At 46.4% G+C, this 22,212-nt stretch overlaps 1 protein-coding gene across 1 annotated transcript in view; it reads left to right on the forward strand.

The window, feature by feature from the left end:
* AKAP8 (A-kinase anchoring protein 8) overlaps positions 1 to 22,212 on the forward strand; it is an 84,607-nt gene that overhangs the window by 33,462 nt on the left and 28,933 nt on the right. Inside the window, exons 8-11 of the mRNA XM_029584264.1 lie at positions 5,513 to 5,549; positions 12,987 to 13,074; positions 13,492 to 13,633; positions 14,925 to 15,018. Coding sequence (XP_029440124.1) covers positions 5,513 to 5,549; positions 12,987 to 13,074; positions 13,492 to 13,633; positions 14,925 to 15,018 — 361 coding nt within the window. The remainder of the gene's footprint in view (positions 1 to 5,512; positions 5,550 to 12,986; positions 13,075 to 13,491; positions 13,634 to 14,924; positions 15,019 to 22,212) is intronic.

The following is a 22,212-nucleotide window of genomic DNA, read 5'->3' on the forward strand; positions in this document are numbered from 1 at the left end:
TACATTCTTCTAGCCAGCAACAGTCCTGGTCGCAGTCCTTTCGAGGCCATCGCTTCGGCAGGCCTGGATCAAGCCAGTCTGCAGGAGTGCCTAAGTCTTCACAATGAGATGAGGCTGGTCCCTTCCTCTGTTCCAATTGTGGGAGGCAGGCTGTCGCAACTTTACAAGGAATGGACCAAGCTGATGACGGACCAGTGGGTCCTTGGTGTAATAAAGCACGGCTACAGTTTAGATTTTGTTCGGCGCCTTCGAGACCGCATTCTCGTCTCCCCATGCTCGTACGCGGAAAAGCGTCAGGCGGTGCAGGATACATTACAACGTCTTATCAAGCTCTGAGCCATCAATCACATGCCTCCTGGCGGAAGGGCTATTTCATTTACTTCATGATGCCAAAGAAAGAGGGCACTTTTCGGCCCGTTCTCAACTTGAAAAGTCAACAGATGCCTTTGAATATTTCGGTTTTGCAAAGAGAGACCCTGAGATCAGTCATTGCGTCAGTGCACGAGGGGGAATTCCTAGAGTGTCTGGATCTCACCGAAGCGTATTTACACATCTGTATCCGGCCCGACCACCAAAAGTTCCTGAGATTTTCCATCCTGGGAGATCATTTTCAGTTTCGGGATCTGCCGTTCAATCTTGCCACGGCGCCCAGGACCTTTACCAAAGTCATGATCGTGGTAGCGGCCCAGCTGCGGAAGGAAGGACTCTTTTTTTTTTTTTTTTTTTTTCCCATCCATATCTGGACGATTGGCTGATTCGAGCAAAGTCGAAGCCTCCCAGAGTTTGGGACTATCTTCAGTTCGGTTTGATGATTTCAACTCTGGAGTTGGTCCCATGGGCGTTTGCTCATATGAGACCTCTACAATCAGCATTGCTGTCCCGTTGGAACCTGGTGTCAGAGCAGTTTCATTTTCCTCTTCCTTTTACAGAATATGCTCATTCCAGTCTCGATTGGTGGCTCCTCTCGGATAACTTGAGCCGCGGGGTTCCTCTGGAATTTCCCGTTTGGACAGTGCTTACCACGGATGCCAGTCTCTCGGGCTGGGAGCAAGGTCTGTGGTCAGTGGAGGAATCCCAATGGTTGGTTGATCAATCGTCTAGCGACCAGGGCAGTTCGCTTAGTGTTGCAGGCTTTTCTACCATTCATGTGGGGCAAGTCGGACAGAGTTCTGTCCGACAATGCGACATCAGTTGCTTATATCAATCGCCAGGGAGAAATCGAGCCAACCAGTAGCGATCAGTGCTCAGCAGTTGATGCATTGGCGGAACAGCATTTAGCCAGGATTGCTGTCTCTCACATTGCGGGAGTTGACAATGTTCAGGCCGATTTCCTCAGTCGACACAGACTCGATCCAGGGGAGTGGGAGCTATCCGCAGAAGCTTTTCACCGCATATGCAACAAGTGGTCCCGGCCGAGTGTAGACCTGATGGCGACTTTTCAGAATGCCAAGGCCCCTCACTTCTTCAGTCGACGCAGAGAACCGGGAGCAGAAGTCGTGGATGCCCTGGTTCTTCCTTGGCCGACGACAGTACTGCTGCATGTTCCCCCCCCCCTGGCCCCTCATGGGCAGGGTGCTGCGCCGAATAGAATCTCACCAGTGGAGGTAATCCTAGTGGCTCCGGAATGGCCAAGACGTCCGTGGTTTGTGGATCTCATCAGGGTATTGGTGGACAGGCCCCTGAGATTTTGAGGGCTTCCAAGTCTTCTGCAACAAGTCCTGTTTGTTTGGAAGAGGCAGATCGCTTTTGTCTAGCGGCCTGGCTTTTGAGAGGAAACGTCTCATGAGTAAATGTTATCTGGACGCAGTGGTGACTACCCTTTTGCAGTCACGGAAAACCTCTACCTCCCTAACCTATGTCAGGGTGTGGGGCGTCTTTGAGTCGTGGTGCATTGAGCGTAAGGTAGAACCTACTCAGGCCCTGGTGTTGGATATTTTATCATTCTTACAGGCGGGCTCAGCCAAAGGTTTATCCTGCAGCTCTCTCAGGGTACAGGTAGCGGCTCTCGGTTGTTTCCGTGGTAAAGTCCATGGGGTAGCCTTGTCCGCACATCCAGATGTTGCACGTTTTCTCTGGGGAACAAAGCATTTGCGTTCATTGATCAGAGACCCTTGTCCTTCATGGAACTTAAACTTGGTACTTAAAGCTTTGTGTGTGGTACCTTTTGAACCCCTGAAGAGAGCGACGTTGAAGGTGGTTTTCCTCGTGGCTATTTCCTCGGCGCGCAGAGTTTTGGAGCTTCAGGCGCTATCATGCAGGGAGCCTTTTTTGCTAATTACGGATACTGGGGTCTCCTTGCGGACGGTTCGTTCTTTTCTTCCGAAGGTGGTATCCTCTCCATTTGAATCAGTCGGTAGAACTTCCATCTTTTCCTACTTTAGACCGGTCTGATCACCAGTCTCGGGACCTGAGAAAGCTTGATGTATGCCAGGTTCTGTTGCACTACTCGGAGGTTACGAACAGTTTCCGTATGTCTGATCATCTTTTTTTGTTGGAGTGGCCCTAAAAGAGGACATAAGGCGACTAAAGCTACGATCGCCCGCTGGTTGAAAGAGGCTATTGGGTCAGTGTACCTTCTTTGTGGTTGGTCACTCCTGGTCTGTCTCCAAGCTCGCATTACACACGGTCGCAGGTGGCCTCGTGGGTGGAGTGCCAACAAGTGTTGCCGCAGGAGATTTGTAGAGTGGCCACTTGGAAGTCTCTTCACACCTTTGCTAGGCATTACCGGTTGGATGTGCAGGCCCCATGTTCTGGGGGATTTGGTGAAGGGATAATCTGAGCGGGGCTCTCTGGGTCCCACCCCGTGCATCCTACTTGTCCCAGGTGGAGTTTGAACTTGGTCCTTCGAGCGCTCTGCCGGGCTGCCTTTGAGCCCCTTCGCCGTTCCACTCTCAAGGATGTGACACTCAAGACGGTATTTCTGGTGTCTATTTGTTCCCCCAGACGGGTGTCTGAGATCCAAGCGTTGTCTTGCCGTGAGCCTTTCTTACGTTTTTCGGATTCCGTGGTCTCTCTCAAGACGGTCCCGTCATTCTTACCGAAGGTCGTGTCTTCTTTTCATGTCAATCAGTCGGTCGAGCTCCCCGGGTTCTCTTCTGCGGACATTGCAAGCCCTGGCAGGGATGACCTACACATTCTCATGTGTTACCTGGATGTAACTAATGACTTCAGAGTGTCGGATCGTCTTTGTCTTATGGAGTGGCCCCAACCGGGGCAACCAGGCCTCTAAGCCTACGATATCTCACTGGCTGAAGGAAGCGATATCGTCAGCTTTTATCTGTCAGGGACGCCTGGTCCCGGAGGGCCTCAAGGCCCATTCCTTGCGTTCTCAGGCAGCCTCCTGGGCGGAAAGTCAGTCTGACTCCCCGCAGGAGATATACATTACTTACATTACTTCATTACCAACACAACTAAAGAATGCTATTTCAAACTCCAAGTGATAAAAAATCTTAAACCTCTTCTTCACTTTGGTGACTTCCGGCTAGTAGTCCAGTCTATAATTCTGTCTAAGCTGGATTACTGCAACTCTCTACTGCTAGGTCTCCCAGCCATATCCACAAGACCATTACAATTGGTGCAGAATGCCGCAGCGAGGCTACTCACTAACACAAATAAAAGAGCCCACATAACACCTATTCTACACAGCCTTCACTGGCTTCCTATAAAAGCTAGAATCTCCTACAAGACATTATCAATGATCCACAAGGATATCATGGGCATCGCACACCTAAATCTAATCTCACAACTCCGCCCTCACTCATCACAAAGACCCATCAGGTACAACTACAAAGGCTCCTTATATGCTCCCCCGATCAAAACTACACTTACAAAACGAGCTCTCTCCACAGCTGGGCCCACCCTCTGGAACTCATTACTGCCGGATCTACGCCAAGAGACTTGTCATCTAACTTTTAAGAAAAACCTAAAAACGTGGCTTTTCAGGCAAGCCTATACAGAATCACAAGATCACTCAGACACCGGTCAAAGAGAAAAATAGTCCAACTTCAGAACATCAGATCCTCGCTCACCCATATTCCCCTCAAGAACCAACCACGCTAGATCTGAACAACTCACCTGTTTAAGACTCCTTCTCTGATTCATCAGTCTTCTTTAATTCATGCATAACCCGGATTTATACACTTCAATAAGGTCTATGTACCCACACAGCACAACTTAGACTACCCCCCTAATTATTCAAGATATTTATTCACGCTTTAAACATCCCTTACATTGTTCCTCTTCCTGTCGACGAGTTATTATCATCATTATTATCACTATTATGGTCTATGTAATTTAATTTGTATTATTTATATTTATATTATATTTATATGTTATATGTTACTCTTATGTTATGAAAAGCTGTTTAATGTAACGCCTTTATTGCGACAGTTATTGTTCGATGTAAACCGACCTGATTCGATACTTGTATTGAGAATGTCGGTATTTAAAAATCCGAAATAAATAAATAAATAATACAGGGCAGCTACCTGGAAGTCTCTGCATATGTTTGCTCGACATTACTGCCCTGAAGTTCCTGCGCCAGTTTTTGGTTCTTTTGGGCGGCAGGTACTTCGAGCGGGCCTGTGAAGGTCCCACCCTGTCTAGGGAAGCTTTGGTACATCCCATGGTCTGGACTGATCCGGGTACGTACAGGGAATGGAAAATTAGTTCTTACCTGTTATTTTTGTTCCTGTAGTACCATGGATCAGTCCAGACACCCTTCCCTTTCTATCATCCTGTCTGCTTGAAGATCATTATGCTATGTATTTCCTCATTGGAGCCCCCGGAAGCATCCATGTGATGATGGGGGGCATTCATGCAAGAGTGTCCATGCATGGAGTTCATTCATTCATTTATTCCCTGTTGTTCCTTGTTCAATATTTTCAGAGTTCTCTTGTGGTTTGCTCGAGTTCTTCTGTTACTTGCTTGTTCCATGGTGTTTATCTTCTCTGCTTTGACAATGGTTATACTGAAGGGCTACAGGGTAGGCTCTGTCCTCATATAGGATACCCTTTCAGTTTTGGTCTGTCTCCACCTGCTGGAAAGGAGGCTCAACCCATGGTCTGGACTGATCTGTGGTACTACAGGAACGAGAATTAACAGGTAAGAACTAATTTTCCTATGCTGCTGCCATTTTTTATATCCACTTTCATAATGGAAACTGAATTATATTTGAAAAATACATCAAGATGTTACAGCCTATGTATGTAATGGTAGCATGCAGCTGTATTTGTTTCAGTCCTGTAGATTTTGAAAAACTATAAAGCTTGGTATTAAATTAATTTGCCTGAGAAATCTGAAATGAGTTTGAGACCTGCCTAAATTGTGTTCATTTGTTTTGAAATGGAAGTAAATCAGTTGAGTTCTATAGTTCCGGAAACCTGATTTATGTGAATCCCTAGCTGGTCTATCATGTGGAACACCTTGCTGTAACCACTAGAAGAGGATGCTCTGTACGCTGTTTATAAAACATTTCAGGTTTATAAAATGTTCTTATATTTTCTCTTTAAAGGAGAATGAAGAAGGTGGCGACAAGACACAGCAAAAAGGTAAACCTCAAACTTTAGCTGGAGCAAATATTTCTGTGAGGTATAGCTGTACATTATAGTTAGCATTCTCTCTACCAGTCTGGAGCCCTCGTGTATTTTCAGACACATCACAAGTGGCAGATGAAATCTCAAATATAAGATCTGAAGTAGCAACACCATGTGACTTGGTGGTTTCTCTCCCATGCCCTTTCCATTCCCACATCTAAATCACAGATTCTTCTGAGTCAGAGTTGAGTTAAGCAGCAGATGCAAGATGCACTGGTAAGTGGAGCCTCCTTTGGAGTTGGAGGCAGCTGTGGTGGGGTTCCATATGTACATAGTGGAGTTCTCTAGGCTACTGATGTCAGCGCAATAATTTCTTGGCATTTCAGTACACCATTTTTTCATTGGAAATAACTCTTGGGCAGATTTATGAAGGAAAAGGTTCTCAAACGCAGGAAAATGAGACTTACATGGAATATTTTTCTAGCTGTGATAGCAGAGGGGGGAGCATGCCTACCATATGTTCCTAAGATGGTGCAAAATCATCATTGGTTTTTCAGCAGAACTCTGGAGTAGCCTAGTGATTAGAGCATGAGACCAGGGTTCCAGTCCTGCTGCCGCTCCTTGTGACCATGGGCAAGTCATATTACCCTCCATTGCCTCAGGTACAAAAAACTTAGATTGTAAGGCCTCTGGGGATAGGGAAATACCTCCAGTACCTGAATGTAATCCACTTTGAAGCGCTGAAAGAAAGTGCGAAAAGCGGAATATAAATATAATAATAATAAATAATATGCTAGCAAGGGTAGGTGTCTCAGCCCAAAACTGGGACGATAGTCTTTCACTACCCTCTTGGTTTTAGTATACTTTCTCCATGGACAAGTATAACACAGCAGCCACACAAGATGGAGTGACTTAATCTGATGGCACTTAGTTGACCTTGATTCTCTCCTAGCCTAGAAACATCTGGAATTTGTTCTGGGCATGCACATGAAGTTCCCATGCTAATGCTGCTGCGCACTCTCCCTCAATTTAATTTCACTGCTTTGCGAAATGTCACATGATTCTTTTCTCACTTCAGCTGCATTAAAAAAAAAGAGAGAGAGAAAAAACTCGAAATTTGAATTAAGGTCACAAGCAGCATTGCAGGATTTCTGCACAGAGTTGATCCTCAAGAAAGAAAGGAACAGATCTTTTCAAATCATGTGAAAAATGCTCTCATAAAATAGCCTCAGCTGATCAGCATTGACTGGTGCCTTCTATATTTGGGCCCAGATCATGACAGCAGTATGTCCTCGAGGGCACTGATTTATCATGACATAAAACTGAAATTCCCTGTACATACCCAGATCAGTGCAGACAGCTGGGTTTTGCCTTCCTTCCAGCAGATGGAGACAGAGTTTGAAAGGCATAGTTCTTATAGGCCGATCTCCCTTATAAACGTCGACCTAAAGCTGTTGGCCAAAATTTTGGCTACCAGGTTAAAGGTCGTTATAACATCCCTCATACATGATGATCAAGCCGGCTTTATGCCGGGACGGATGGCGGGAGACAACGTTAGGAAGGTTATTAACCTCATATACCATGCAAAAAAGAATTCAATTCCATCTGTATTATTCGGAGTAGATGCTGAAAAAGCATTTGACAGAGTACATTGGCCTTTCCTGTTTAAAGTAATGGAAAAGATGGGGCTGGGAGGAGGGTTTTTAAGGTGGGTACGGGAATTATATATGGACCCTGCCGCTTGTATTAAGATTAATGGGGGTTATTCGGATAACTTCCCAGTTCAACGTGGCACCAGACAGGGGTGTCCGTTATCTCCATTATTGTTCGCCATATGTTTAGAACCGCTGGCGGAGAAAATTCGGCAGGCAGAAGAAATTCAGGGCATCAAGCTTGGAGAACAGATGTACAAAACATCCCTATATGCAGATGTATTTACGCTGTCACAACCAGAACAATCACTGCATAGGTTATTAGAGGAATTAGATGGGTTTGGGAAAGTATCTGGTTTTAAAGTAAACCAAACTAAGTCAGAGCTGCTTCCTATTTCATTGTCTGCCAATCAAATTTCGCATTTACAGGACCTGTTTCCTTTTCAATGGGCTAAGCAGACGGTGAAATATTTAGGGGTTCAAATTGGAGCTGAATATGGAGATATATTTCGCCAGAACTATCTACCTTTATTTAAGAAATTAGACAGAGATTTGCATACTTGGAATAGACTATTATTGTCTTGGCTAGGTAGGATAGCCGCTATAAAAATGACCTTGTTACCAAGATTAGCGTATTTTTTTCAAACACTTCCATGTCTTATTCCAGCTAAATATTTGAAGGGATTGCGATCTAAGATATTTTCGTTCATTTGGAAACGCAGACCGCCAAGAGTGGCGCGGGCTGTGCTCTATCAAAGTAAAATGGATGGAGGTTTGGGGGTACCCAATATCACGAAGTATTATGTTGCATCACAGTTAAAAGCGATTATTGACTGTCCCAATTATGTTAAGGTTAAACAGTGGGTACAGAGACTGCTATTGCCCAGGGAGTGCGGATACCGCAGTTGTTCTGGCTGGGAGAGTGGCGACAGCTTTTCTCCGTGCACGGTCACCTCCTTTACTGTATGGAGAGCTTGGAAAAAAGTTCTTGTAGGGGACTGCAAATTTTTACACTCTACCTCTATAAGGGGGTGTGAAGCTTTTCCTGCGGGGGTAGAACAAAAGGTGTTCCAGGAATGGGAGGGAAAGGGGTTGTATACCATGGGACAATTTTGGCAAGCACAGGGGGTTTTACCGTTTGAGGTTTTAAAAACTAAATATGCCCTCAGCAGTAAAGATCAATACGCTTACCTTCAGGTTAAGCACTTTATTTCATCGAAAGCCGTGAGAGTAGACCTTACTGGAAGGTTATTGCGAGACAGCACACTCGGTATCTGGTGCAATATCAAAATTATACAGTTTATTGAATGGGATTTTACCTCACCCATTGGGTCACATGGTAGCCTGGGAAAAAGACATGGGGACATCGTGGACAGATAGGGAATGGGACGTATGTTTCTATGCGGTGAGCCGTTGCTCCATCTCAGCACAGATGGTGGAACAAAGTTATAAAGTCTTGTATCGTTGGTATTATACTTCATCTAAATTATGTAAAATGAGGTTCAAAAAGATGCTTTATGTTGGAAAAAGTGTGGGTTAGAAGGGGACTTTAAGCATATGTGGTGGTTGTGCCCTGTAATTCAACGGTTATGGGGTCAAGTGGAGACATGGTGTAATGATTCTCTTCAAATAAAAATGACTTGGACAATGCAAGGGGCTTTACCTCATGCCCCAGTGGAAAATGTGACCGCTGGAAAGAAGACAGGGCGCCGACCTGGTCAGAGGTTCTCCAGAGACTTAAATGGATACATCATATGGAATATCTCACAGCGATCCGGAGGGCCAGAATATCCAGATTTAATGACATTTGGCAGGCTTACAAGGGGTGGTTACACGCCCAGGATGATTCACAGTCATAAGAACGGAATAGACAGGGGGGGTGGGGGGGGGCTTTAGGGGGAGGTAAGAGGAAAAGAGGCAAATCCTTCTCGTCTACATTGGAGACTGTTATGTGAGAGTTCTGATAGTATTGTACAGTTTACAATGCACTATTTTGAGAGAGGGTTTTCTCTATGTATGTATTGTGGTTTTTATTATTGCCTTAATAAAAAGAAAATTACAAAAAAAAAAGTTTGAAAGGCGCACCGCCTCTTAACCCGGCGTGCCACCTGCATCTCCTCAGTCTCCAGCTGATGGAGTTGGTGCAAAACCTGCGTTTCTGTACCCTATTTAAAAAAAAAAAAAAAAAAGTACTAGGGACAGGTATTCTTGGACTTTGTTCAGACTTTCCTCCAAGGAGGTTGGCAGGTCCTGGTGGGACCATCCCTCCTGGTAGCAACAGGTTGAGGCCGAGCAAGGGTTGGGGACCCCAAATTTGCTCTTTCGGATACACAGAGGGTGACGGTTGGTGTATCGCCTCCCTCCCCCTCAGTGAGGATCACGGGAAGCCTCTGCCACCCTTCTTCAGGGAAGTAAACTTTTTCTTTCTTAGTAAAGTTTCAACAAAAAAAAGAAAAGTAAGAAAAGAAGCAGTGCTTTGTTTTTTTTCCCATCATTCGCCTAGTTGCTGAGGGCAGACGAAGGCAGGGCGCCTAGGCTGAGTCAGTCCCGCGGTTCCCGATCTGTTTACTATCTCCAGCATCTGCCTCGTGTGAGCCACTGTTTGTGTGCAGGGAGCACTGCTCGCGGCTCTCCACAGGTGGCCAATGCTCCTGCTGGGGAATGCTCTTCGCGGGGATCTGTAGCAGCATCATCTAAGCAGCATGGCCCTGGCAGGTTGCCGGCTGTGGTGGAGGAAGCAGCTGACCCATTCCTGATAAGCATGGGAACAGTGGCCTTCTTGAAAACCTTCGTGGCTGCGGAGAGAGCAGCAGGGGGAGGGGATTTCCGGCTAATTCTAGCTCTGAGGGAGGCCTGGGGGGCCCTAGGGAGGCAGTCAGAGGATCCCAATCCTCTGGAGGTGGATTTGTGGATCCTTCTCAATTTTCTCCGGATTTTATTTTTATTGCACAAAGCATATCTAGCCAGTCAGGCCAAGCTGAGTTGCTTCTCCAGACGCAGGGCCCCGGAGGGTCCTCCCAAAAAGGTGCCCATCTTGTCGGAGATGCCGGGGGCCACAAGGATCCGTAAGGTTAAAGTCTGGCGATGCAGGGGTCTGCAGATGAATTTTCCTTAGAGGAGTCTGTCCAGGGGTTGCCCTCGGGAGATGGTCCCCCTCGGTGTCTCTCTTCTCAACAGTGGTCTGGATCAGGAGGGAGAGCCTGGAAAGATTCCAGCTATGGGAGGGGATAATCCTACGGTTGTTTGCCTATTTCAGAGGGAAGAGCTGGGTCCTATGATTCCGCATGTCCTAACGGAGTTGGGAATAGCAGTTCCACAGGAGGAGCCGGACCAGGACACAGTGGATCTGGTTATGCCTTTCCATTCCATAGGATGGTCAAGCAATTGATCAGGTAGTGGAAAACTCCGGAAACTGGTCTTAAGATTAGTAGGGCTATGGATAAGCTTTAGCCTCTGCCTGAGGAGACTCTGGAGCTTCCATGTCAGTGGTTACTAAGAGAAGCACCATTCCAGTAGCTGGCGCAGCAGCTCTGAAAGATCTGCAGGACAGGAAGCGCGAGGTGCACCTCAAATATTTTTTAAGTCTCTGCTCTGCGCATCTGGGAGTCATTTTTTTGATACTGTTGCTGAGGATGTATATAGAGGTTAGGCTGTATGGATTCAGAGTTCTCACCCAGACACAGACTAGTTTGAAGGCCACAGGCCAACCTCTGAATGACTCCTGTTTTACTGTCTTGCACTGTGAAATGTTTACGAACAGGCAAGAGTCTGTTTATTTTATTTATTCCACTGTCTATGATGAGAAAACTAGCAATTAACTTACACTAAAGCCTGAGAGAGAAAGTGAAGGCCACACAGTTGTGTCTGAAATCTGATAAGAACTCAGAGGGAGGGAACACCGCTGCTTTCACAAGCATTTGTAGTGTATAAGGAGAGACAGTTAGAGAGGGGGTAGAGAGCCCTGGATGTGATGGAAGGGCTGACCTTTGGAAATTTAAGCTTTTTATATCCATGTAGCAATTATCTACCATTACTACTTCTATTCAATCTGATTTTGTGTGTTCTGTCCTGTTGCTCAAATAAACTTACTTTCTTAGCTGGAACCATGATGTACTGAATCAAAGTTTGTGTGTGTCTCTTTATGTTGGGAATTAGCTCCTGGATTCAAGCTCCCAGGTATAATCCCAGTAATTGTGTGTATTTATATGAGATTAGCCCCCCAGGTCAGAGCCCCTGGGCAGGATACCAGTGTGCCAGGGATCTCTCTCCCTAGGAATCGAGCAGGTGGAGCGCTTAGAAGCAGCGGCAGCCTTCGGAGCTGACGCTTTATATGATCTCATTTGCGCTTCTTCTAGGACAATGGTCTATGCGGTGTCAGCCAGGAGACTCTTGTGGTTGCAGAAAAAGGTTGGTGGGAGTTTCTTCGAAGGCACAGCTTGGGGCGCTCCATTTTTAGGGCAAGCTCCTTTTTGGAGAGGACTAGGAGTAGTTGATAAAGTAGCTCATAGATAAAGTTCACAAGGTGCCGGAAGACAAACCTAAAGGGCCAAAAGGTTTTCTGCCTGTTCGCTCTCATTTTCGTGGCCAAGGATGTTTCTGTCAGAGCAGGACTCTGGTCACAGGCCACAGGCAAACCTCTGAGATTTCAGTTCTGGCCCCAGTCCTTTCGTGGACACTGAGCAAACTGAGATGGCTCCGGCCGAGGGCCTAGTGGAGCCAAATCCGCACAATGAAGCGAGGCTGACCCACTCCTCAATCCCGGCCATTGGGAGTCGGTAGAATTTATTTTATTTTATTTTTTTACAAGGAGTGGGTCAAGATCACGTAGGACCAGTGGGTTATGAGCGTGATAGAATAAGGCTACGCTTCTAGAATTTGCTCGACCGCTAAGAAGCCTATTCACGGTATCTCTCTGTGCTTCGCCAGCGAAGAAAATTCTTGTTCAACAGACCATCTAAAGGCTAAGAATGCTGGGGGCCTTCGTTCCCATCCCCCAGGAGGAAAGAGGAATGGAAAGGTGTTCCATTTATTTTGTGGTGTCGAAGAAGGAAGGGACATTTTGTCTGATCCTAGACCTGACCATTTAATCCTATTCTGTTTCCTGACTTGTAACCGGTTTGCATGCCACAAAAGGACATTGCTTCCTATCCCATGACAGTTTTCTTAAAAGCCTCTGATGAGGGACTTTGTCAAATATACTAAATCTACTGGTTCACCTGTATCCATATGTATGTTCACCTCTTCAAAAATGTAGTAGATTTGTGAGGCAAGATTTCCCTTGTGTAAATCCATGCTAGCTGTTTTCCATTAAATTGTCTGTCTATAGGTTGTGTGGTTTTGTTCTTCAGAATAGTTTTCTGTCTGTTTTTTTTTTTCCCCGGCACTGAAGTCAGGCTCCCTGGTCTATAGTTACCCAGATCGCCCCTGGAGCCTTTTTTAAATATTGGGGTTATATTGGCCACCTTCTAGTCTTCAGGTACAATGGATGATTTTAATGATAGTTTACAAATTTTAACTAATAGATCAGAAATTCCATTTTTTAATTCCTTCAGAACCCTGGGGTGAATACCATCCGGTCCAGGTGATTTGCTACTCTTCAGTTTGTCAATCTGGCCTACCATATCTTCCAGGTTCACCGTGATTTGGTTCAGTTCATATGAATTATGACCCAATTTTTCCTTCTATAATTTCCCTTCTTTTCTGTGGCATATGGTTTGAATGTAGTAAACTTTCCTGTAAGGCTTATGTTGCAAGCTCTTTTGTGTTTTGGTGGCTAATTTGGACTTTGTTTAACTTGAAGGTGGTGAAGAAGATGATGAAGAGATGAAGAAGAAGAAACGGGAAAAACAGCGAAAAAGGGACAGAATGCGTGATCGTGCTATGGACAGGTGTGTGAGTACAGCATGCAGTAGAGAAATTACCTTTTGAATTGAAGAGCAGACTCAGAACAGCAGCACTGCTCTGCTTTCCTGGTCTTCCCTCCTGTGTTTTTTGTTTAGAATAAAGGTGTGCAGCCATTCGTTTTTTACACATTCCTCCTTTAGGCCTCTTCAGCTTTTGTGTTCTATTCATACTTTGGGGTTCTAAGGGCACTGAAGGGAAGGGGGGGTGTATCTTCAGGGGGGCTTGAAAGTGGGATAGGATTTGAAATAAGGATAGCTGCTTGAGAAAGTGAATTCAGAAAAGAAATAGATGGATTTGCCAAAAGAAATCCAGGCATAAACTAGAAAATCAGAGAATGTAAACCCATCCTAAGGGGAAGTTGTATTACCTGTGTTCTGATGCCATGCTTTTTTCCGTCACAGAATTCAGTTTGCCTGCTCTATTTGCAAGTTCCGCAGCTTTGAGGATGAAGAAATCCAGATTCACCTGCAGAGCAAGTTTCACAAGGAGACTTTACAGTACATTGGTACAAAACTGCCAAATAAAACGGTGGAATTCTTGCAGGTAATGGAATAATATAGCTACTTTCAGCAAGTGTGTGCCCTCTCACCTTCAACAAGTAGAGATGAGGCTGATGACTACAGATTTCAGCATGCGCCACGTTTGTACAAGCACATTTAATTCTTTCTTTTTTTTACAATTTTTTTTACCCCCACCTAGGCTCATCTCTGGCTTGTGTTTGTGGGAATGCCCTCTTTCAGATATGATGTGACATGCAAAGGCACCAGATTGGTGATGCCTCCATGCTAGACTCTAATGTGGCTTTAATGTATCCCATTGGTGATTGAAGGCCTCCCTTTTTAAAATGATTGCACAGAAATGCAATAGCGTGTAAAATGGATCCCAGTGTTGGCGGGCATTGCCTTCATTATGATGTTTGTCAAGCTTTTTTGCATCACTTCAGGTAGAACTTCCATTCCCTATACGTACCCAGATCAGTCCAGACTCCTGGGTTTGGCCCCCCTCTAGCAGATGGAGACAGAAGGTTAGCAACAAACTCCGCTTTATCTGGGCTGGTGCCACCTACAGTCTGGCAGTATTTTTCTTTCTCCAGCAGGCGGAGGACGGGCCAAACCTACAGTCTGAGTCAGGGCCTAGCGAAGTTAGGGTTAGGCAAAACTTTTACAATTAGATAAAATAGAAAAAAACAAAAAAAAAAGGAAATAATAGAGTTGGAACAGAGACAGACCGCAGTGTGTTCCTGCAGGTTGAGGTCTCCCGCCTCCCAGGGGGTTGTGAGGTCCTGAGGGGACCATCCTCCCTGGTTTCAGAGGCGGTGGGTGTTGACGGTTGAGGACCCGTCAGTCAACACATGCAGCTACTGGGGGTGACACCGGGGATTTCCAGGATTTTAACTTTAATTTGTACTCAAGTTCTGTCCCAATAGTGTCTCCAGTGATTTTTCTGTGCCCTTCCAGCACTGCATCTTGCAAGTCTGGCCATCCCCTAGCGTCTTTTCATTCCTCGATGAAATGTTGGGGGTTTTGTCAAACACAGCATCAGAATATTATCAAAATATCCCTGAGACTGAAAGCAAAAATAAAGATGATTTGTTCTAATATTTGCTTTAAGACCTTTCCTTTAAGATGCAGTGTGTGGGATTCCAAATTGTACCACCTGATTTCCAGTTCATTTGTCTAATTACAAACTAGGGAGCATTTAAAACGTCATTCTCTGTCCTTCCAGTTGTGAAGACCCAGGGAATTCCTAGTCTCAACTGGGGATGCACAAGAGCTAACTCGTGTTGATATGCTTTACTGTAAAAGGAATTAAGCATTCTGTTCTCCCCCTCCAGGAGTATATTGTAAATAGGAATAAAAAGATTGAGAAGCGGCGTCAGGAACTGACCGAAAAAGAGGGCCCTAAACAGAAACCAGACCTGTTTAAGGGTAAGTATGGGAGCTTGTAACTTGAATGTATTGTGTGGATGCTTTATAACCTCAACTTTGTGCTGGAAGTTAGAATCATTAGTCATTCATAATTTGGACATAAGTAGGCCTAGACCTTTCGCTTATTTTTCAAGATTTTTTTTGACCTAATTTTTGCAACTGGGATAAGAAACCCGTCTCGAACACCATAATATGCGTGGATGTCTACACAATTTTAAGTAATTCTAAAGTCCTCCATATGTGAAAGCTTTTTTTGTTAGAACAGCATACTATGGATGAATACAGAATTTAAAATAGTTACCATATATTCTTAAGTCCTCCATATGTAGAAAGATGGTATTTAGTTGTTAGAACAACATAGTCTGTATGGATGGCTAAAGGATTTAAATTAAAGGGCTACCATACATTCTGAAGGCACTGCTATTGCTACCAACAGTAGCATGGGATCTTCCTAGTTTTTGGGTACTTGCCAGGTTTTTATGGCCTGGATTGGCCTCTGTTGGAAACAGGATGCTGGGCTCGATGGACCCTTGGTCTGACCCAGCATGGCAGGTTCTTATGTTCTTGTGTTCATGTGTAGATAAAGGGTGTTTACATAGTTGGAACACTATAGCATGCAGTGATGGCTGTAGAATTTAAAGTAAAGAGCTGCCACACATTCTGAGGTATTCCCTATGTAGAAAACGGGTTTTAGAATGCAAGGAGGACATGTAAAGTAAAAAGCTACCACCCACACATTCTAAAATACTCCATATGTTGAAAACGGGTGTTTGTGTTATTAGAACTACATAGCCTTCTCGGATGGCTGTAGGATTTAAATTTATTTCCCGCCTTTTATAAAAAGCAAAATAGCCTGCTTCTCAAAGGAAAGAAATCTGAGATCTTTGTCCCCTTAAATAACTTTTGTTATATCATCATGCAGTTGATGTCTCATCCTCTCTACTCCTTAGCTGTCATCTTTCCCTTTCTCTTCTGGACCATGGTGGTCTTCTTATCTGTCCCTCTCTCTACCTCTGTCCAGCATGATTCTTGGGGTCCTCGCCTTCTCTCCCCGATAGGCTGCCCTCCACTCTCACTCCCTTTAACCAGGTCAATCAAGGATTCCTGTCTCCTTCTTAATCCTCCTTTCCCTGTACGTACCCGGATCAGTCCAGACCATGGGTTAAGCCCCCGTTCCAGCAGGTGGAGACAGACCAGAGTTCTGAGGCTGCCCATATAAGGACCGAACCCACCCTGGAACCCTCAGTATTCGTCTGTCTCCAGCAGGTGGAAACAGACCAGAGTTCTGAGGCTGCCTATATAAGGACGGAACCCACCCTGGAACCCTCAGTATTCGTCTGTCTCCAGCAGGTGGAGACAGACCAGAGTTCTGAGGCTGCCCATATAAGGATGGACCCAACCCTGGAACCCTCAGTATTCGTCTGTCTCCAGCAGGTGGAGACAGACCAGAGTTCTGAGGCTGCCCATATAAGGACGGAACCACCCTGGAACCCTCAGTATTCGTCTGTCTCCAGCAGGTGGAGACAGACCAGAGTTCTGAGGCTGCCCATATAAGGACGGAACCCACCCTGGAACCCTCAGTATTCGTCTGTCTCCAGCAGGTGAAGACAGACCAGAGTTCTGAGGCTGCCCATATAAGGACGGAACCCACCCTGGAACCCTCAGTATTCGTCTGTCTCCAGCAGGTGGAGACAGACCAGAGTTCTGAGGCTGCCCATATAAGGACGGAACCCACCCTGGAACCCTCAGTATTCGTCTGTCTCCAGCAGGTGGAGACAGACCAGAGTTCTGAGGCTGCCCATATAAGGACGGAACCCACCCTGGAACCCTCAGTATTCGTCTGTCTCCAGCAGGTGGAGACAGACCAGAGTTCTGAGGCTGCCCATATAAGGACGGAACCCACCCTGGAACCCTCAGTATTCGTCTGTCTCCAGCAGGTGGAGACAGACCAGAGTTCTGAGGCTGCCTATATAAGGACGGAACCCACCCTGGAACCCTCAGTATTCGTCTGTCTCCAGCAGGTGGAACACATCACCCTTGGTTCCCTGTTTAGCTTGCCTTCTGGGGTTTATTTTCTTCTTTCTTAAGGGCAAGCTCACGCAAGTACCTTTATAATTTGCTTTCTTAAATATTAAAAACAAAAAAGAAAACTACAAAAGTGAATTTTTTTCTCTCTCTGTTCTGTGTTTAGGGTAGACACTTTTGTCTCCCTCGCTCTTGGGGTTCCTAGGGGGGCTTTGCCTCTTGATATTTATCAGCCTAGGTTCCTTTCCAGGTGACCTGTGTGGGTGATACTGGTGGTGCCAGTCCCTTTCCCCACTTACCTGCTGCTGTGCCCCGAGATGCCCATTCCTCGGTAGTGCTTTCAGGGACGAGTTTCATTCCCCTGACTCTGTGATTCAAAATAAATTATCTCCTACTTTAAATTTCACAGAGACCTTTTTTTCCTATACTGTTTCTTTTATTTAAAAAAAAAAAAAAAAAAGGGAAAAAAAGTTAATTGCAGCAGTTTTTATTTTTGTGAGGAGAGAGCGGGGTTCATTCTCCCGCCTTCCTCCTCTGGGGCTCCCAGCTCAGCTGATTGTAATTACATCGCGGCTCCCTCCTCATGCCGTGGTCACTTTGTTGTATTGCCTGTGGAGAGTCGGCCTCCTGACTCTCCCGCAAAGGTGTTTGTTCCAGGTGCCTTTCTGGGGGTGAAAGCTCCTCTCTTGATTCGCCATCAATTCAACCACGGGGAAGGACTCCCCAACGTGCTGCCAAGCCGTTTCCGTCCCGGGATCATGCAGCTGCGGCAGCCATTTTGAATTTTTCTGATCCTTCTCGTCCTGCTTCTCCGGGAGCAGGAGACTAAATTCCTTCACATTTTCCCCTGATTTGAGCCCGGTTCGCCCTCGGGGTGCTGGCTCTGCCCCCCCCCCCCCCCCCAAAAAATTTCGGCCCGGGCCCGTTTTTCTTCAGAATTTGTTCTCTTAATGCATGAGTCTTATCTGGCCAGTCTGCAAAGGGAGGTGGACCCCCCTCCTGTTGTTCCCCCCCCCCACTCCAATCCCTCCTAATTTTCCTAGGCCTTCCCCCAAGGTAGGTTTGGACCCTCAGGGCCCTGTTAGGGTTCGCTTAGTCCCTGGAGCCCCCCCTCCCACGGCGGACCCTCCTCCCCCGCCTTCTTTGGACCCGCTTGATGTTGGGGATGATGGTGATTCCACTCCCCCCCCCTCCCCCCTTAGAGGGTGATGATCCGCGTGTCCTGCGTTTATTTCGGCGGGAAGAGTTGGAGCCTCTTATTTTTATTTATTTAGGTTTTTTATATACCGGCATTTGTGGAAAAAATCACATCATGCCGGTTTACATTCGAACAGGGTGTGCAAACAGTACAAAACTGAATTTAGTGCAGAGGAGTTGCAGTTGCATTGAAACAGGGGTACTGGAACTGTTATTCCCTTAGTTCTTCAAGAACTGGGAATTGATGCCCCCCCCAGATGATTCTGTGGCTGCAGCGATGACACCAAACGCGGACCCTTTCCTGGCGGGACTTGGGGTCTTACCGCTCGGTTGGGCAATCTTCCTTTTAAGGGTAAGTTGCTTTTTGGTGAGGATCTAGAACAGCTTATTCAGTCCTTGGGGGAAAACAAGATCCATAAGCTGCCAGAGGACCGTCCCAAACAGTCGAAGTCTTTTTTTTTTTCTCCCCGACCCGTTATCGCTTTAGGGGAAATAGCCGTTATGTTAACAGAGCCCATGGATCCTTTCACAGGGGAGGGGTATCCAGGTCACAGTCTTGGTCCCATTCCTTTCGTGGCTGTCGAGGTTTCCGAAATGGCCATCAGCAGTCCACCACCTCAAGAACATCCCTAAGCAACCTAACACAAAAATCACAATACAATTCAGGAAATCCTGTCCTAGAGATGACCTTATAGATACCCTCACTGACAACCTCAAAAATTTAGACCTCTCAGACTCCCATACTGCCATCACCTCATGGAACCACATCACCAAAGACACTGCCAATGAACTTTGCCCTCTGATAACAAAAGAGATACAACCTCCCAATAAAACAAAACAGCCCTGGTACACCCCCGAACTAAAACTTCAAAAACACAAACTCAGAACTCAAAAAAAAATTTGGCGCAAAGATCCATCCACCAAGCAACTCACCAAATACAAAACTCTACTGCATGACTACAGAGCTAGTACACTCAAAGCCAAACGCGACCACTATGCCACCACTGGCTGGTGACCATCGGGCATCGATGACTTCTCGGCCTTCGATTACCTCTACTCCCCTTCAGGACCGAGGGGATTGTAGAGAGCGACATCGACATCAAAAGCCTCGGACCATCGCGGGAGCGAAATCATCGACCTCGCCATCATCCGAGCCGCTGTCGAAGAAACCCCGTCCAGAAAAGGCACTGACCTTTTCGGCGACCGAGTCTCCGAGGCAACCCTCACCCGAAAGGGAATTGGGAGCCGCGACTCGCCTTGAACGGTGGTCCCTCCGGCTATGCCTCTGCCTCCTTCTTCTGTTCCGGAGCCGGGGCTGCTTGCTCTAGGTCTCTGAGAAGAACTGGACTGGATGGTTCAGGAGGCCATCGACAAGGTGATGCATCGACTTCGAGTTCCTCCGGCACAGACACCGGTACCGATTGCGGAACCGACCATCGACCCAATCCAGCAGCGTTGGCACCACTGCTCTCGAGGATGGAAGCGCTCATGGCCTCTTTTCCACCGATGGATCCCGGGTCACCGATGGCTCCGGTGCCCTCCCCGCTTGCTTTGTCATCGGGAGGAGAAACACCGTTCCACATCCCTCCATCAGTCTTATCGATGCAGACACGTCAGGCGCCACCGGTCCATTCATCGATGCCTGCACCAGTGCCTTCGGAGCCTAGACCAGGACCTTCAGGGATTCCACCGTCCCGCCCCCCTAGGGCTCCTAGAGGGGCAGATGTCGATCCCTACAATACCTGGACAGATGATTCTTCACCAGACACTGATGACTTGCCTTCACCACCACCTCCTGAAAGCAGAAAGCGTTCTCCTCCAGAGGACCTTTCCTTCATAAACTTTGTGAAGGAGATGTCTGAATTGGTTCCCTTCCAATTACAGACCGAGCAAGATCACAGGCACCAAATGATGGAGTTGTTACAATTCCTTGATGCTCCCAATGTAATCACCTCCATCCCGAACATAAGAACATGCCATACTGGGTCAGACCAAGGGTCCATCAAGCCCAGCATCCTGTTTCCAGCAGTGGCCAATCCAGGCCATAAGAACCTGGCAAGTACCCAAAAACTAAGTCTATTCCATGTTACCGTTGCTAGTAATAGCAGTGATTATTATCTAAGTCAACTTAAAATAGCAGGTAATGGACTTCTTCTCCAAGAACTTGTCCAATCCTTTTTTAAACACAGCTATACTAACTGCACTAACCACATCTTCTGGCAACAAATTCCCTATTCACCATGTTCTTCTGGATCTCCTCAAAAAGAACTGGGAACACCCTGGCTCTGTTGCTCCAGTCAACAAGAAGGCTGACACCACTTATTTGGTACAATCAGCCCCAGGTTTTCAAAAATCTCAATTGGATCACTGCTCTGTTGTCGTGGAATCTGCCCAAAAGAGAGCAAAGAGATCAAAACCTCATACTTCCTTTCCCCCAGGAAAGGAGCAAAAATTTCTAGATGCCATTGGTCGCCGGGGTCTTTCAGGGCTCAATGCTCATCTCTCAGATTGCCTCTTACCAGCTGTATATGACCCAGTACAACAGGGTCTTATTCAAGCAAATTCAGGACTTTGCAGAGTCCCTACCGCAGCAATTCCAGGAACAGCTTCAAACCCTAGTAAACAAAGGTTTTGAGGCGGGCAAGCATGAGATAAGATCATCTTACGATAACTTTGACACTGCTACCAGGGTTTCTGCAGCTGCTATCTCTGTGAGAAGATGGGCCTGGCTCTTCGGACCTTCACCCTGAAGTGCAGGATAGATTGTCCGACCTACCCTGTATGGGAGACAATCGGTTCAGCGAACAGATTCAACGGACGGTGGCGGAACTCAAGGACCATAATGAGACCCTGAGACAGCTCTCTGATGCTTTCTGGTTATGCCTCCAAGCAGCCATTCAGGAAGGATACTAAAAAGTCATTCTTCCATCCAAAGAAGTCCTATCCACCACAGTCTAGTACTCGTTCCACGAGACCCTTCCAAAAGGCCCGGTCTCATCAGACATGAAAACAGAAGCCGCAAGCAGCTCCTCAGCCAGGCCCTGCTTCCGGTTTTTGACTCCTGCATAGAGAGCAGCAGCCAGCTTCCACTTCCCCAGATACCAGTGGGAGGTCGATTGTGCCATTTCCTCAACAAGTGGCACACAGTCACCTCAGACCAGTGGGTCCTCGCCATAATCTCTCAGGGTTATCATCTGAACTTTCTCGCCATCCTACCGGACTCCCCACCTCGACTGACATAAGAACATAAGAAATTGCCATGCTAGGACAGACCAAAGGTCCATCAAGCCCAGCATCCTGTTTCCAACAGAGGCCAAAAACCAGGCCACAAGAACCTGGCAATTACCCAAACACTAAGAAGAACCCATGCTACTGATGCAATTAATAGCAGTGGCTATTCCCTAAGTATAATTGATTAATAGCCATTAATGGACTTCTCCTCCAAGAACTTATCCAAACCTTTTTTGAACTCAACTGCACTAACTACCTTCTCTGGCAACAAATTCCAGAGCTTTATTGTGCGTTGAGTGAAAAAGAATTTTCTCCGATTAGTCTTAAATGTGTTACTTGCTAACTTCATGGAATGCCTCCTAGTCCTTCTATTATTCGAAAGTGTAAATAACCGAGTCACATCTACTCATTCAAGACCTCTCATGATCTTAAAGACCTCTATCATATCCCCCCTCAGCCGTCTCTTCTCCAAGCTGAACAGCCCTAACCTCTTCAGCCTTTCCTCATAGGGGAGCTGTTCCATCCCCTTTATCATGGGGAACATCTGACCACTCACCATTTCTGGAACAGGAAGTCTCTCTACTCCTTCAGTCCAGAGCAATAGAGCCAGTACCCTATTCCCAACAAAGCCTAGGATTCTATTACCGGTACTCTCTAATCCCAAAAAATCAGGCGGCGTTCGTCCAATTCTGGATCTACATGCCCTCAACAAGTACCTCCAACGAGAAAAGTTCAAGATGG

This window comes from Rhinatrema bivittatum, chromosome 19 (assembly GCF_901001135.1).
Source record: "Rhinatrema bivittatum chromosome 19, aRhiBiv1.1, whole genome shotgun sequence".
Classification (NCBI taxonomy): Eukaryota; Metazoa; Chordata; class Amphibia; order Gymnophiona; family Rhinatrematidae; genus Rhinatrema; species Rhinatrema bivittatum.